Source organism: Balaenoptera physalus (assembly GCF_965194825.1).
Source record: "Balaenoptera physalus genome assembly, chromosome: 18".
NCBI lineage: Eukaryota > Metazoa > Chordata > Mammalia > Artiodactyla > Balaenopteridae > Balaenoptera > Balaenoptera physalus.
Window position 1 is genome coordinate 1,139,470 of NC_138899.1, and position 17,131 is coordinate 1,156,600.

Genomic DNA, 17,131 nt, shown 5'->3' on the forward strand with positions numbered 1-17,131 from the left:
GGAGACCCGCAGCGGAGGCCAGCACCCGTGAGCGCCCAGCGCCCAGCGCGCGGCGGGCAGGCAGGAGGGGGCCACAGCGCTGCTGCTCTGCCTCAGTCAGCCACCCTTGCTCTCCCCGCTGCTACCCTCTGCGGAGCGAGGGGGTTTCGGCTGCCAGCGCCGCCGGGAGGAGGAGAGACGCGGCCTCGGAAGGGCTGCTAGTGATGATACAAACAGCAGTGGGAAAAGTCACGTTTATATTTCTCATATGGGAAAAACTTTGGAAATTTAAAAGGGAGCCTAGAGAGTTAAGGGTAGATGTTTTCCTGTGGGAGCATAAGGAACAGAGACCGGCCAGCAGGCTGTGGGTCGGGTGTCATCTGACGGGCGCTTTGGCTGCCGTTGGTTGGCATTAAACCTTGTTTTTGGCGTGAAAACCCTTCATGAATCGAGCAATGGTACAGCAAGAACACTTCTGGGGGAGGATCTTGACATTATTAAAATGACATAGATCAACAGAAATTTGTGTTGCCCCTCCCCCTCCCCATCCCCCAAATATGACCGTGGTCAGCTCAGCGCCTGGCGCCCTCACATTACTGCACCATCAGACCTCCCCTTCTACAGAAAACTACGTTTTCCTCACTGTGGACACCTTAGTTTCTCCGCAGTAATGTATAATTAGAATAGCAGCAGTGCTAAAATAGGTTTTTCTTAACGGAACCGTTATTCTGAAGAACAAACAAGCCCTCCTGGTCTGCCCTCCTGACCGCGCCCTCGGCCTGTCAGCGAAGCTGTGAGCAGGTGTGGAGTGACTTGTGTGTGTGTGAGTCTCTCATTCCTCCTTCGTAAAATGCAGATTATGTACGTATGCGTACTTTTCCCCTTTGTTCTTTACAGCTGCAGATTTTTTCACAGATTTGGAAAATGCATTTCAGGGGAAAATTGACGCGGCTTATTTTGAGACCAGCAAGTACCTACTGGATGTTCTGAATAAGAAGTACAGCCTGCTGGACCACATGCAGGCCATGAGGCGGTACTTGCTGCTCGGTCAAGGAGACTTTATCAGGCACTTAATGGATTTGCTCAAGTAAGAAGGCTCTTTAGGTTTTTTCGTAAACGTGCAGTAGAGTTCAGCATGATAAAGAGCTTTACAGTTTCTTTTTAAAAGAATAAGCGACATTAGAGGAAATGTGTTGAATTCTCATAGAACGTTGGGAAGATGAAATCCGAGGAGAGAAAATTGTCGCATCATCAAGCCAATGTCCCTTTAGTTCTTGTCCTGTGCTTCACTCGCGGGGCTCGTGTGCCTCTTGAGCACTGGCACCGACCAGCAGGGGTATGAGGGGCGCGTGGTGTGGTCGGTTAGCTTAGCTTCAGTTTGAGAGTAGTCTGCGAAATAAAATGTATGTTTTAAAATGGAACTTTTTCTTCCATGTTTTTAGTTTACATTATTTCTTGCTAAAAAAACAAAACAACATCATAGGACAAACTTCCATTAGTTTGTCCCTTCCATTAGTAGTTCTTCATAGAACTACTCCTTCCATTCAGTTCCATGACATTCCTCCTGGCACCGTCCCTTCTAGAAGGAAGTGTGTGTCCCTCCTTCCTGCCATAGAGACAGGAGGGCCAGCTCTGTAGCAGACAGCCGGGCCCCGGGCAGCCGTGGGTGGGCACAGCGTGGACTCGGGCGCCTAGGACTGGACGTGTGGCTTCTTGGCGCTGCCTTTGGGACACTTCAATCGTGCCTGTGTCAGTCCAGTAGTGTCTCAGGCCTTTGGTCCCCAGACTCCATGTGTGTCGGAATCCCCTCCGGGGATTGTTGGACTGGACGGCCGGGCCTGACCGCGGAGCCCGGCTCCGTGGCTCTGGGCCGGAGCCAGGACGGTGCGTCCCTAAGAGGGTCCCGGCCGAGGGGAAGCTGCTGGCGTGGGGACTGCACTTGAGAAGCCGCTTCAGCCACGGAAGCGCCGTAGTTCCACCTCCAACCAGAAGGCCGTCTTCAGTACGAAAGATGACTGAGTTTTGAAGGCACACATAGCAGGCTCAGGGGTAACCTTGTTTGAGGAGTTAGCTCATGAAAGAGTTGATGATCTGCTGAACATGAATTCTTGGTGGTTATACTTCCTGAAGGAGCCTTTCTGCTCTCTGTAAGGAAGGGGGTCGCTGGTGACTTAGGTACTGGTCCCAGGGCAGCACCTGTGGGGAGTGGGTGGAGATGAGTTTTTAGGGGGAGATGTTCTTTCAGTGGCCCAGGGGGTGGGGGGCAAGTGTGCAGGTTTGGGGTGGAGGAGAGCAGGCGTTTTGTGAACGTTTAGAGGCCATGGCCGCGTTGCAGATCGCATCATTTAGCTGACTTACCCGTGTTTGCCTTATGCTGGGTTTTAATAATTAAAGTGTCTCATCCTTGATAGTAAATGAAAAATTTATTTCTTCTCAAAGGCCTGTTTTAAGTTTCCAGTTTTAAAAGGGGAATGTCATCAGTCTCTAGCTTGCCTCAGATTTATTTGAGCGACACTGACGTTGTTGGTCCTTTTTCACCCTGCGCACACCTGGGGCGGATCTCAGAAATGTTAGCTTCATATTTAGGAACGCAGATGTCAGTTTCATATTTAGGAACGCAGATGTCAGTAACCCTTAAATGTTTGCTGGTAATGCAGTAGTTTTTAGCCTTTAGAATCATGGTGTCCACACAGCCAATTGTTTTGATTTAATCTAGTCCTTTCTGCCCATTGGATTTGTACAGGAAGTTACAGTAGTTCATGCTACTGTAGACCAGGCTTAAGTTTGAAAACTGTATTTGTTAACATGCGTGGCTCACTTAAGGATTTTCAATTTTAAGCTGAATCAAAATTAATTTTAAAGAAGTGTTTTGTTCCCCAAAATACTTCATGAAATCTTATTTATAGTTAATTCTGTAGCATTCAAATTTTATAGTCATTTTGTTACCGTGTTGTATTGGTTCCATTTGTCCTTTTAGGTTTTGTAATTTGAACTCTTTATAATTTTAAGTTTTTAGGAAGTGCATTAAGAATTCAAGTAACATTCTCTTTTACTTTTACAAAAATCTGTTAAGACCAGAACTTGCCCGTCCGGCTACGACTTTGTACCAACACAACTTGACTGGGATTCTTGAAACAGCTGTCAGAGCCACCAACGCCCAGTTTGACAGCCCTGAGGCCCTCAGAAGACTGGATGTGAGGCTGCTGGAGGTACCGCAGCTCTGGTCCCACCCGGGGCTCCTCGCTGACGCCCTCCGTGTGGCCTGAGGCCCCGCTGCTCCGCTCTGCCCTCTCCTCTCCTCTCCTCTCCTCGCTGCTCCGCTCTGGTGGGGGGGGGGAGCTGGCCACCGTGCGTCGGAATCCCTGCCCAGTGGCCTGGCGTGGTGTGGCCTCAGACGGGTCCCCGCACCTCAGTGTGTTCTCCTGACAGAGGGCCCCCAGGGCTGCGGGCAGGGCACATGCAGCTCTGTCCTGGGGCCTGGCCACGTGGACGCTTAGTCACCACCGCTGCTGCTGCTGGTGATGATACCGGGCCCAGAGGTGACAGATTGCAGTAGCATTGATCGCAAATAGAGGTGTTTAGTTTTAGTTGGTAGAAGATGACTTTTTTTAGGGGAATGAGTATTTCATAAACATAATACACTGTTTGCTTACTTATGATGGAGGACCATTAGCAGAACCTGTGGGTTTTTAACAAATGTTTACTTTTAAGGGTTAGGAACCCAAAAGGCAGTGGGTTTTTGTCATTTGAGAAAATGCTGATGAATGTTAAAACTGATTTTACAGTATTCATTGAAAATATGCTCTTTATTCCAGAATATTTGCAGGGTACCGCGTATGTGCCTGTCACTGTCTAGATGCTGAGGGTACAGGAGTGGACAAAAGATGCCCTCCTCTGCTGTCATGCAGCTCACGCTCAAAACTGCTGAGTGGTTTTTAAAAATTGGGCTTTATTTTAATGCCTTTTCTTTGAGGACTCGACAGCCTCACAGTGGTGGGAAGCCCTGCAGTTGTGTGTTTGTTTTTGCGCTCAGGTCTCTCCAGGTGACACCGGCTGGGACGTCTTCAGCCTGGATTACCACGTCGACGGGCCCATCGCAACCGTAAGATCCCGCTGGGCGCCGTCATAGCTGTTTGGGTGGCTGCACGTCCTGTTGCTTCCGAGCCGCTTTCTCTCTAGAGCGCAAGTGCTCGCTTGCCTCCCGCATGCATCCGTTGAATGAATGCTTGAGCCAGAGTCGTGTGTGTGTGTGTGTGCGCGCGCGCGTGTGTGCGCACAACAGTCACTAATGAGTGCTGAAGTGCTGGATTATTTTAAGAATTCTTAATATCATTTGTTCTTATCATAGGTTTCAGCAAGTACTTAATAAATGGGTTATTCATTTTGTTCCATTATTCTTAGACTGTAGTGACTAATTTAGGATAATTTGAAGGGAACTATAAAGTATTTTAGTGGAGTTGTATTTTTACTACTTGGATAAAATTTGATATTTAGTATTCATTTAAACTGATGAGAAAATAGCTGTCCTATTGTTCATAGTGCTTTCACTGTGTTTAAAGAAAAGTACTATTTCCTTGAATGGTTCCCAGATCATAAAGGATTGACCAGCACAGCTCTCTTCTTGTGTGTCTGCAATTAAAATGCCCTCTTTAGTGCTCAGTTTTTCTTTATTCAGACTTGAGTGAACTCTCCTTGACCAAGGCATCTCTTTGAACTTATCTCAGTCACTTTCATATCTGAAATATTGAAGAAGGACATGCATTTCTTCTAATTCTTGGGAAAATATTTTGTTAAGAAGTAGTGTAATTTGGCTCTACAATGTCTCCCTAGCAGTCTTTGCAGAGTTGGAGTTTGTGGCTGTCCTTCCTCTCCAGGTGTGATATGGGCCCGTCTCCTGCTGGAGAACTTGCACCGAAGCCAGGCTCTCCTGCATTCCCTTTGGGCTGACGGCTTTGCTCTGGCAGGTGGCTCTGTCTGTCTCCTGTGAGGCGGTAGCTACTGGGGCAGGCTTTTTACACATAAACTCCCCGTGTTTAAATTTTATCAGATCAAAGCTACTACATTTTCAATATATAACTGTGCTCAAACTTAATTTTTGGTCATATTCAAATTAGTTTTTTCTCCTTTGATGTATGTCATAAATAGTTTTAAGTAATTATAATGTAAAAAAGAGGATATTTTAACAAATTATTTATGTTAGAAACTTTCCTGTTATCTACCTTGTTAATATTGCATATTTTACATATTATTTTTTTCATAGTATAAATGATACCATAGTGAAGGCAGCTGCATCGATTATTTCACAAAATGTAGGTGCCTGGAGTAGTAGATACACTGAACATGGTCTATATACACGGTTAGTTAATTATTGTATGATATTGCACATCTTACTGAGAGTATCGAAGTTATGCATTGCATACCTTGTGCATAAACAATTGATCACGCTATGTTATATTTTCAAGATTTTAGATATTTAAAAGCTCTAGTAGAGTCAAGAAAAGAAGTTTATATCATAGATGTATTTAAAAAGAAATTTAAGATAGATCCCTACCTGTGGCTCATAGGCGTCCATTTCCTTGCCAACTCCAGTGGGTTGATGGTCCGACGGGAGAGGCTGGATTGGAAGGAGAAGAGGGCTTGTAGTTGGTTGCTGGAGTCTGCCCAGGACTCACACGGGGCGTGGCCTCTTGCCCGTCCGGTCTTTGCACTCCAGTCCCAGGGTCGGCACATGTCCTGGGTTGGCATGTTCTCAGTGGAGTGGCTCTATCTGTAGCCGTTTTATTGAACAGCTGCAGATAATCAGACTAACGTTAGAAATTGAAATAATTTTTAACTATCACATTAAATTCTGTGCAGTTGGATACAGAAGTTACTAGAAAGATAAAAAGAGGGCTATTTTATTTAAAAATTTATGGTTTTAGAATCAGATTTTAGAAGCAAATGGATTTCCTGATTTTTCCCTGTTTAATTTACCATATTAATCTCTATTTCCTTTCTATTCTCATTGAGATTGTCATTTTTTATATAGAATTTAATTAGAATGGGTACATATCTTAGTTACATAGTTATATCTTCTATAACACAGCATTATTTTAGATTCTTAACAAATTCTGTGAAGAAGGATTTGGAAAGACAAATGTCATTTTGACAATGGGCAGGATAAAATCCATTTATTTCTACCCTTGATCTCCAGGGTGTTACATGAGGTGTCAGGAGCTTATTTGTTGAATGTTCCTCCGAACTTTATTCTGCAGTAAGTGATGGACTGAGGGACCACGTCCTGTGGGCGCTGTTTCCCTGTGTGAATGCAGTGGGATGTGAACGTCCCCGCTCTAGACAGTTCATAGTTGTAAGGAATTTCGGTCACACTGAACTTTTGTGCGTCAGGTCCGTTGAATGTGCTCTGACGCGTAAACGATCAGCGTGGTTGCTGTGTGATGGCGCTTTCCTGAAGTGGGCTGTGCTGGTTGCTTACCTACCACTTAGAACGTGTTAGAGCTGGTTGTGTGTTCTCTGGCTTTCTGTTTAAGGAAAAAAATGACTGAGCCCTGCCCCGGGAGGACCCTCACCTTACAGGTTCCTGTCAGCCTGTGTTCTGCTCTTCCCAGGTGTTCACTCGAGAGTGTATGAGCCACTACCTGAGAGTGTTTAACTTCCTCTGGAGGGCCAAGCGGATGGAGTACATCCTCACTGACATCCGGAAGGGGCACATGTGCAACGCCAAGCTCCTGAGAAATATGCCAGGTAAACCCCGGCAGAGGGCGTGTCCCCGCCTGGCCCTTGGTTTCCAGCAGCTTCGCAAAAACAAAAGTGTTCTTAAAGTAATTGAAAAGTGGTTTCTTGTGCTTTTGGATTTGTCTTTTGTGAAGAGGCTCATTTGTAATATGCTTATCTTGACTTCAGTGCAAATCAGGAAAAGAAATTGAGTCAAGTTAGGTTTTTTTAGACATTGAAGTTTCTTTTAGAATCATGTAGTGTTCATATATGTACTTTAATTTTTTAAAAAAAAATAATTTTTAAGGAAAGAAAGCCATTTAGTAAATCACTGGCTCATTTAAAATTCACTAAGTGTTTTAATTAAAGTCTATTTGGGAATTGCTTTAATATTGTTTTGGTTCATAAACCAGGACATGGGAAGATTTTACAATATTTTACAGTTAAAAGCTATAATAAAACTCTCATGTCATATAGTCAAGTTCATTTTAATGTTATAAATATTGAGTGTCTTCAGTTATGAATAATTTTCAAATCTTTATATTGAAAGTGATTTGGTCAAAACGTTTGAGAAAGTATTTCAACAAATTATGTCTCCAGAGAAGAACCGAACGGTCACACTGTTAATCCTTTGGTGAAAGCAGTTACTAAAAAAGGAGCAGTTGTTTGCAGAACGGCCTGCGTGAGCTCTGCTTGTTTACTAGGTCGAGGCTCCTCCCTGGGCAGCTCCCAGAGTTCCAGAACTGTGACACCCCGGAAGCTGGGGGCTGGTGGGTACCCGTCCATGTGGGACACGCGGAATCACAGGCTTACTGGCGTCCGGGCTTTCTGTATTCCCGGCGGGACTCGGCGAGTGGTCGTGATGCTCTTAGGCTCCTGGCCGAGCTTCCTCCGGACTCACTTCGAGAAGATTAATGCTAGGGCCCCTCTGAAGTAGCTGAGAAGGAGGCAAGAGGGGGCGTTTTCTCTGAAAGCCTCTCGTGGTTGTGGACGGAAACATGCCTTCAGCGTCCATTTCCTAGTCGATGAGGGCGGAGGCGCTGGCTCCTGGCTCTGCCTCTGCCGCCCTCCCCGGAAGTCACACGGTCGGTGCGCCTGCCGGGTGTTCACCGGGCCTGCCCTCTCCCCCTCCCTGCGAGCAGAGGGGTCTCATCTTCCTCAGTGTCTGGTGGAGATCATTTCAGCACAGTGCAGATACTTGTCATTGTATCACTCTTCTCCTTTCGAAATGAACAACTGTACTATTTTTAGCAGTGGGAAATCTGAGCTCTGTAACAGTTCTAAGTATTAGCTGGTTCTGATAACGTTTTTCTGATTTGAATATCAGCAATGTCTATGCGAATTGGCTTTTCTCTTATTTTGAATAGTCAGAAATGAGTTTTGTTTTCTACTTGAAGATAACTAATGCATTTATTTGATCAGTTTTCTGTGTAATTTTAACATAACTTGATCCTATTATATCATGTTCAGTTTCAGCTTCTTTCACTGAGCCTTTTCCCTTGTCATTAAAACTTCTTCTAAAATATTTTTAATAGCATAATATTGCCTCCTGTGGACATATCATTTTATCTTTTCTCTTTGGTTGGACATATAGTTTTTTGGGTTTGTTTTTTTTTACTATTTTTCCACTAATATAAATAATGCCGTAAGCTTTGTGTAAATATATATTTATATGCCTCTGAATATTTCTTTAGAATAGGTGAATTGGAAATGAAATTGCTGGGTTAACAGATACGAATCTTAGTTTTACTTTACATTTACTAATACCTATATTTCTTAGTATTTCTATTTTAACTCTGTTGGTACATATTGTCGATTACTTTTCAGGAAAGTTTGTACCAATTTAACTTACATCCCCGTAAGCACAGCTGTCACTGGCTGATAGTTGTCTGTACTGCTGTTTTCTTTCTTCTTCTTTTTTTTTTTGACTAACATTGGATATTATGTTCAAACAAACTGTCAATTTGATAGGTGAAAATGGCAGTTCATTTTATTTATTTGTTTGCTTTCTATGAATTTTTTTAAAATTTATTTTTTATTTTTTTTGGCCACACCCCATGGCATGCGAGATCTTAGTTCTCTGACCAGGGATCGAACCCGTGCCCCCTGCAGTGGAAGCACGGAGTTCTAACCACTGGACCGCCAGGGAGTTCCCTGGAAGTTCATTTTAATTCCTTTTAATGCTTTTTAAATTAGCTTTGAATGTAAACACTTTTCTTTCTTTCTGTCTTTCTTTTTTTGGTCATTTGTGTTTGTTTTTTCAGGGAATTGTTTTTTTGCCCATGTTTCTGTTGGAGTGCAACGTTCTTACCTTTGACTTATAAGGAAGTGTTTTAGTTATTAATGGCCAGGCAACTTGATGAACAGAGATCAACCGGTAGTTAGTCTTTTTAACACGGCAGATTTAGAAATGTCCCACCAACCATAAATCTGAGGCAGAAATACAGGAAAATTCCAGAAAACGCTTCTGAAAGCAGCCCGTGGAATCCTCCACGTGTGCATGTGTGTGTTTGGTCATGTGCACAGTACCCATGATTGTCATCCCAGAAATAATTTTAATGCTCATCAAAATAAGTTGTTTGGAGTAAACAGTTAACACCTGAAAATGATTTGCTCAGAGCAAGAGTTTTTGATAATGGTATGCCAAGCCGATTAAACCCATTTTTATATATATTTGCCATTTAGCTAGACAGAAAAGATTGTTGATCTGAAATGGTTTAAAGGTTTTTTTCCTTTAAAAAGAAATGGAAGTTCTTTTGTTAGATTCAGTTAATCTAAAAACTGCTGCTATTAGTGGCAACTAAACGTGTATTTCAAATAACATTTAACCAGATGAAATAGGCAAATACAGAACTACAGGTAGACGAGCTTTTGCTGCGTCCTTCTCAGCCTTTGTGTCCCGGGGGGAGGGAGTGCATGGAGCGTCCCCTCCCCGAAGAGCGGTGTGAAAATAGTCTCCTTTTTGGTCCTCGTTGGAAATAAAACTGAACGAGGAGGAGGCAGGGGAAGTGGTCGGCTCCCCTGCTGGCACGGGACTAGTTTTCCTTTCTTGGTGATTAATGTGACAATGAGTCATCTTACAGTTGGCGCTCTAGACTCAGCGGAATGGCGGGTCAAAGATGAGTAGATGTTTTTCTCTTTGAAAGTTCCTCTTTGTGTCTCTCGTTTTTGTCCACGTGGGTGAGTAGGTAGTCCTCAGCGATTACGCGGCCGTGAAGTGTTCTCTTCTTGTTCGCCAGACTGCTAAGCCGCGTGGTTAGTGCTCTGCCCGGATGCTGGGCTGTGGCCTCGAGCTGATTCTCAGTCTTCTGCCTCAGGGTCCTCGTCTGGGTCGGGGCTGGTTGGCAGCACTTGCCTTCAGGGGTTGCCAGGATGGAATCTGTGCAGCGCTCAGCCCAGCGCCCCTCGGGGAGCCCCACGTGGACACGTGTCCTCACACTTGCCTGGTAGACAGAGGACGCCAGACGGTGTCTGCAGGAGGCCCTGACCGGTGACCAGAGGTCTTGTACCCAGGAGACAGGAAAGACCCAGGATCTTACCAACGTCCTTTGACTCCATAGCCTTGAGAAATGAATCTCATGGGTAATTTGGTGAAGTCGCTTTTAAATATCATCCCCTCAGCTGTAGATAAAAGTTGAAGGAGGTGATTTTGAAATTGTGAATAAATTGTTTTAGGGTATTTTTTAGAAAGAAACTTTTGTAATTTTTAACGACACTCAAGGCTATTTCCAGTGCATCTCCAGTTGGGCAGAAGCTTCTGGGAAAGATGTCCAGACCACATGGTCAAGCCTGTGAGAGCTGCTGGTGTATTTTAAAGCCCTGAAGTCCCTCCCGCAGCCTTGAGGGGCAGTAGAGGATTACAGACGGGTCTAACGTCTCACGCCTAAGTCCGCCGGAGGGGAGATGGTCATTCTTGGTGTCTGTGTAAAGCTATCTGCTGCTACGTTAGTCCAGCGGGAGATGTATTGTATTTATGTATTTATTGCACCTCAGGGTGAAGGTTGCTTTGCTTTTGGGATTTTTAGAATTATATGGTTATTTGTGGTTCAGTTATAAAAACACAAGTACTTATATTATAAGTATGTTTTTTTTTTTTTTTTTTTTTTATAAGTATGTTTTAAGTGTATTTTCAAGGTTCTGCGTAAAGAGATTCAAGGGCTGTTTCAGGTGTAAGTTGTATTTTTTAGGAGCTAAAGGACTGAAGTCTACCTTGTGAATTCAGTCTCTGTGTGAACTGGGTTCATAGTCGTTAGAGCCTTAACTGGGCAGTGAGCAGCTCCGAAATCCTTCAGCTCAGAGCGCTTGCTCTCCCGTGTGGGGAAGGGAAGCACTGTGGTGTTAGAGGGACTGCAGACTTTACCGTGTGGGTTGTTTTATCGGATCCCTTTTCAGGAGGCAGTGCCCTCGGGTCCCTTCACTCTCAGAGGCTTTATCTTCGAGGGAGGGTGCATTAAAGATGCTGTCCTCCGTGCTCACTTCAGACTCGAGAACAGATGGTTTTTCTAGAGTGAAAATACATTTGGTAGTACTTGAAGACTATAAAGAAAATAACACATATTTTAACATTGTTGCCAAATTTGCCTTGGTCATGGAAACCTTTTGAAAGGGATGTGAATGAAATAGTCAAGACATAGATGATGCAGACTGTCTCCTTAAATTTTGAAGATTGAAATGATTCATTCAGTAAATAATGATTGGCCTACTTGGTGCTGCCCGTTCTTGGTATCCAGTGGTGGATGTGACAGAAGGGTCCCTGTGGTCAGGGAGCGTCTTGTCTCGCAGGCCAGCTGGACGTGTCCGCAGGCGCTTAGGGCAGTTTGATCGTCGTTTGAAGTGGGAAAGACCAGGTGCTGTGGGAGTATGGGAGGCAGACCCCCACCAGGTGGCGTCATAGGATGGAGGGGCTCCCGAGCTGGCATCTGGGGGTGAGGGCGTTAGATGGGAAGAGCGGGGAGTGGGGGAGGGCCGGGGGCCCGGCAGAAGAGCGTGTCCAGAAGGGGGGCTGGGCCAGGTCCACGGGCCTCGAGGCCACGTGAGCCGGTGTGACTTCAGTGCAGCGGGGGCCAGAGAGGGTCCGCCCCGAGGGGTGAGCAGGGAGGCCAGCAGCCCGGTCCACCGTGACGGTGTGCAAGGGTCACGCAGCCCGGGGAGCCAGCAGCCTCGGGGCTGAGAGCCGTGGGGTGGGCGGTGTGGCCGGGGTGGACGCCTGGGCCTCTGCTTCCGGGCACCGCGGGAGGAGCGGGGGCCGGGCTGCCAGGTCAGGCGCATCTGTGTGAGATGTTTTTAAGGGTAAATGGATCCGCAGCCCAAGACAGATCTGGGCAGGAGGAAAAGACTTTAGCTTAGGTGATACTTAGAGGAGACCCACACTACACAGAGCAGTGGAACCTGGAGTCGCGCTTCTTCCCCGACGTGTGGAAGATTGTCCTGGAGCCGGAGGCTGGCGAGTGGCCGCAGGTGTGCTCTTGCTCCTGCACTGACCCAGGCCCCGAGGCACCTGGGGCGTCAGTGTTCTCAGGTCATCCGCCGGGAGCCGGGATGAGACCTACCGTTCTGTCTGTGATCTTAAACTTTCTTGGTGGGAAAATGTCAGGCTGGGTTAGTGTAAACTGCAGACCCGTCGCACGAGGCTGGGAAGCAGGCCGCCCCCGTTTGCTGTGAGTGCGGGCAGAGCCGTGCCCTCGGCAGTGGTGAGATTGTGCTGGACGAGGCCTCAGAGACGCTGGGCTTCCGGGAAAGGTCCACCCGGAGTCTGTGGTGACGTGAAGAACGCTAAAGAAACAGACCCTTCCGCAAGGGGTTTCTAGACTATTTCGTATCACAGACCGTTTCATGGAACTTTGCCGCTCTACGAAGAAATCACATCACACCGAGAAAGGTCTGGAGAACCGGACTGGCACGTGCCCGCATGCCTGTGGGATGTTTGAATGTGCACGGACGGCTCTCCAGGGGGACTGCCTGGCGTCGGGGGAGGACAGCCCGCCGTTCCAACTCTGGTTAAACCCCAGATGGAGTTGCGCACTGGGGTTACTTCTCTGAGAAGCTTACCTAAACCATAATGCAGATGAATATGGCTGAAAACAGCATGTTCTTACGCCTTTTTACATTGAAAAGTAATTTCAGTTAAATAGACTTTGAGTGCTAGACTAGAAGTCTTAGCCCCTCTGATGGTTTTAGTAGGAAAAGTACATCCTTCACTCTGGACTTACAAATGAAATAGGAAGCTTATAGCTGTCTTTCAGAAGAATATTAACCGTATTCATGGATTGCAGATTCCTGATGGTATGGGGGACGTCAGGCTTTGGAGCCTGTGCCGGTCTTCTGAGGTGGCCATGCTGTTTCTTCCCTGGCCGAGGAGGACGTGTTAGACAAGGCAGAATCCCCACAAGTGTCGCTTAGTCCTCAGCTTGTAGAAAGCAGTATTTTTTCAAGTATATAGCACCACTATTGTTTTTTTCACACCTGTTTATACGTCACTCCATCATTACCCTTTGAGGAAGGGACAAGAATGATTTCTCAAATAACTGCATGCAGGGACAAGTGAGTTATCCAGGTAGCTAATTGAAGGCCCCTGGAGTGGTAACAGAAATATGTCCAGTCTGGCCCATATTAAAGTCGTTCCCCCAACGGAGCCTTCAGGGACAGTAGTACCCCATAATAGTCCAGCGGAGTCTCTGAACAAAAATGAAAAGTCCAAGCAGAGAATGGCCGCTCCCTGGTGACCTTCCAGACTTTTCCTGGTTTTACAATCTCACAAAGAACAGGAGTGGAGTCTGGGCCCTGCCCACCCCCCTCCAAGTTCATGTTTCTCTCAGGTGACAAGGTCACATTCGGTACTTAGGGAAATGTCATTTTTGTCGCCAAATAGCTAGGGAATAGTAAAAGTCTCACACACAGTAGGCAGACTGACTGATTGTAAAGAAACCATAAAATTGAGCTTATATTTATTCAAGATATTGCATTATTGTAAAACAGAATTTCTCTAATTTTCAAATACAGTTATTTCATTTTATGCCATTTCTTGTTAGATCCTTATATTCCATAAAGTAATCTGTCACTGCATGATTAGGTGGCTAAATACGTGTTTAAATAGCACAGAGATGGACTCTGGAAAGGCTGTTTCCTGCCTTAGGGGTCGAGAGTGAAAGTGAGGGAGTTTTGGGGAAGACAGCTTGCAGGTGGCCAGGAGGGCGGGCTGTGCTGGTGTCCGACGGCGGTGTCCGGCTCTCTTGCAGAATTCTCTGGGGTGCTGCACCACTGTCACATTCTGGCTTCCGAGATGGTCCATTTCATCCATCAGATGCAGTATTACATTACATTTGAGGTACGTTCGAGTCAGCCCTTGATTCTGGTTGAGGTCATCTTGTCTCAGGCCTTCGTGCTGTGCTTCGTGGAAGGCGCTGCGCCAGCATGGCGCCGGCTTCTCCGTCAGGCTCTCGTCATTTCCAGGTGCTTGAGTGCTCTTGGGATGAACTGTGGAACAAAGTGCAGCAGGCCCAGGACCTGGACCACATCATCGCCGCGCACGAGGCCTTCCTGGACACCGTCATCTCCCGCTGTCTGCTGGACGCCGACTCCAGGGTAAGACGAGAGCGGACGGTCAGCCAGTCCTTCCCTCGGGCTTGTCCCCCGGTGCAACCACAGCCCTGGTAGTCGGGACGGGCTTGCTGCTAGTGTGGTGTTTCCCATCAGGGGCAGGCTTGCTGCTAGCGTGGTGTTTCCCATCAGGCTTGGAGCCGTGGTGCTCAGGTGAGAACGTGCCTTGAACTGGGCATGAGAGGGTGAAGACGGGTGGCGCCCACCCACCTCCTGGGGTGGCAGTGATGTCCTCGCGTGCTGCTCAGGGGGGAGTCGTCCTGAGGGACGGCAGTACGAGAACAAGCATTCAGAGACCCTCCCTCAGTTCAGGGGGTGTGGGCGCAGGCCAGGCCTTCCGGAGCCTCTGGCGGCAGAGTCGGGACAGGCTGTCTGTCTGGATAAACCCCTGCTCGTTTGCTGACACTGCTTCCCGTAGGCTCTGCTGAAAGTTGCATGTTCCGTGTGGCGTCTTCCCGGAGCTTAGATTTTATTCAGAGATCTGGGAAAATAAGGGACACTTTGCTTTCACTTGAGACAAATGTGAAGTAGGAAGCAAAATTTCAAGTGCATTTTTGACGTTAAATGTGCGACTTTAAAGACATTTCAGGATTGCAGAGGGCTACTTCCCCCTAAACCTCCACCCGCTGCAGGGGTCCTTCTGTGGGAACACGCTGCTTGAAAGGGCTTCTGTTTTGTCTGATTTTTTTTTCAGTAGATAGCTTTATTAGATATTGCCAGAATCCCTGCCAGAAGCGTTGTGTGCATTTGCATTCCCAACAGCAGGCGCATGAGAGTGCATTTTCCTACAGCCTCACCAACAGAACATGTTGTCATACTTTTAAATTTTTGCCAGTGTGATAGATAGGTGAGAAATTGTATCTTAGTGCTGTTTTTTTATCATTTTTTTTATAACATCTTTATTGGAGTATAATTGCTTTACAATGGTATGTTAGTTTCTGCTGTATAACAAAGTGAATCAGCTACACTTGTCTGATTTTTTTAGTATATCTGGTTAGCCATCCATGGCTGGGCAAACGGGTATTTTGATACGCCAGATTTCATTATTAGAGAATTATTGATCATATGTGCTTCTTTATAGATGCTTCAGATCAAAGATGCTTCTATATAGAATGTGTTATAAATATATTGAAACAGTGGCACAGCAGTAATTTAAGATACTTGGAGCGTAAGGAGAACTTAAGAAGCACACACCTCAGGGCTTTCAGCCTCGATCACTGCACCTCGTCTGTATCAGGCTGACGCCACGGGCAGGTCCTGTGAGGGGTCCGCCTGCTGACACGCTTGTGTTCGGTCCGGGTAGATGAGTGTCCAGGGCCCGACCGGACGGGCTGCGGGCGTTCGCTGCCACCGTGTCCTCGTCCACTCGCACGGCGTGGGGCACTGCGGGCAGGTGGGCCTAAGGCTCTGTCCCGCTTCTCAGCCTTTGGCCCCAGCGTTCCCGTGTTCTGAAAGAGCGCGACACTCCTCTCTCTTCCCTACATTTGTGAGAGTTAAATTGTGTGCTGCTCGTAAGCCGTCACCATAGTGCCTGGCACATGTGAGTTGCTACTGGTCTTAAACAGTTAAAAGTCATCTTGTGTGTGTGTGTTTGGCGGGGAGATTTACGATCGTTAGATCTAATGCTTTTTAGAACACGTGTGAAGGGCCGAGGGTTGTCCCCGGGCTGGCGAATAGAGAGCACATGCACCTGCCAGTAGCGGCGTCTCTGCCCGTTTGCACCTGTGGAAATGCCACTGTAGACAGCTGGAGGCCACGCTGCTCCCTGCTAAAGATGTCTGCGGAGATGAACAGAATCCAAGGGAGAAAATATTTTTGCCTGTAGCATAATTTTCTCATGATAGTAAATGTTTACGTGTGAGTTGGTCCTGGCTAAATTCATGGAAGGAGTCGTTTGCTGAAGGCTCTAATGATCTTTTCTGAAATGGTCCGTCTGCTGAGGGTTTTACTTTTAATTTGATGGTTTGTTCAAAGTAATCACTAGAAGGTTTTTGTTTTTTAAGAAACCCAATATATAAAACAAATTAAGGCAGTCTGTTATTGACATAAATTAAATGTATTTTTCTTACGTCACTTAGTAAGAAAAACAAGGCTGTTTGATACACGTAATTTTGAAGTTGGAGGTTGTGACAGGTGTGTGTATACATTTTTGTAATTTCTGTGTGTACATTCTTGAGAAAAATCCTGAGTCACACTGTAAATTGTTGCAAACCGGTATCAGCACAGAAGGCACTTCTGTAGTCTCCCCGTCTGAACAGATTGCTGATAACAGAAGCACATATTGCACTCTTAGCTTGGAGTAAACAGCAGTAAGTCGCCCCAGCTCCAAAAATAGTAAATTTTTATTTGACTACAATAAAGAAACAAACTAGAAGAAATAAATCCTTCTTAGAAAGTCGTCTCCAGTTTTTGTTTTGATTCCGTGTTGTGGCTGGGGCCCCACCAGGAGCAGGCAGCTCTGAGCCGAGCGCGGGGCTTGCTGCCCACGGAAGACCCCGTGGGTGCTGGCTCTCTTGTTACCGTCCAGCCCCCCGCCCCTTCCCCTCCGCTGGCGCCGGTGTCGTGGTGCTCGCCGTACAGCCCTGGGTTAGGGTGTGTATGGTGCGCGGATATCGTTTGGTGTACATACGAGACTGTGTGCTGTGGTCTCCTCCTTCCCGTGCCGCACTGGAGAAAGAATGAATCACCTGCGGTAGGTGTGTGCCCTGAGGGGCCCCGTGAATTAGGGAGACGCACTGTCGCCCTTGGTTTAAAACCATCCTTTCATTCCTGATGTAAAACATGATACCTTTTTCTAAAAAACCTTGCAGAATTTGTTTTTTATACTTTTTAAAGAATTTCC

The 17,131-nt window shown here is 46.4% G+C and overlaps 1 protein-coding gene across 2 annotated transcripts in view; it reads left to right on the forward strand.

Annotated features, from left to right (window-relative positions):
• TUBGCP3 (tubulin gamma complex component 3) overlaps window positions 1-17,131 on the forward strand; it is a 61,320-nt gene that overhangs the window by 36,105 nt on the left and 8,084 nt on the right. Inside the window, exons 14-19 of one of the 2 annotated variants that reach the window (XM_082434974.1) lie at window positions 877-1,066; window positions 3,053-3,188; window positions 4,013-4,081; window positions 6,588-6,723; window positions 13,929-14,017; window positions 14,143-14,274. In XM_082434974.1, the coding sequence (XP_082291100.1) occupies window positions 877-1,066; window positions 3,053-3,188; window positions 4,013-4,081; window positions 6,588-6,723; window positions 13,929-14,017; window positions 14,143-14,274 (752 nt within the window). The remainder of the gene's footprint in view (window positions 1-876; window positions 1,067-3,052; window positions 3,189-4,012; window positions 4,082-6,587; window positions 6,724-13,928; window positions 14,018-14,142; window positions 14,275-17,131) is intronic. The other variant, XM_082434975.1, reaches the window with a different exon arrangement.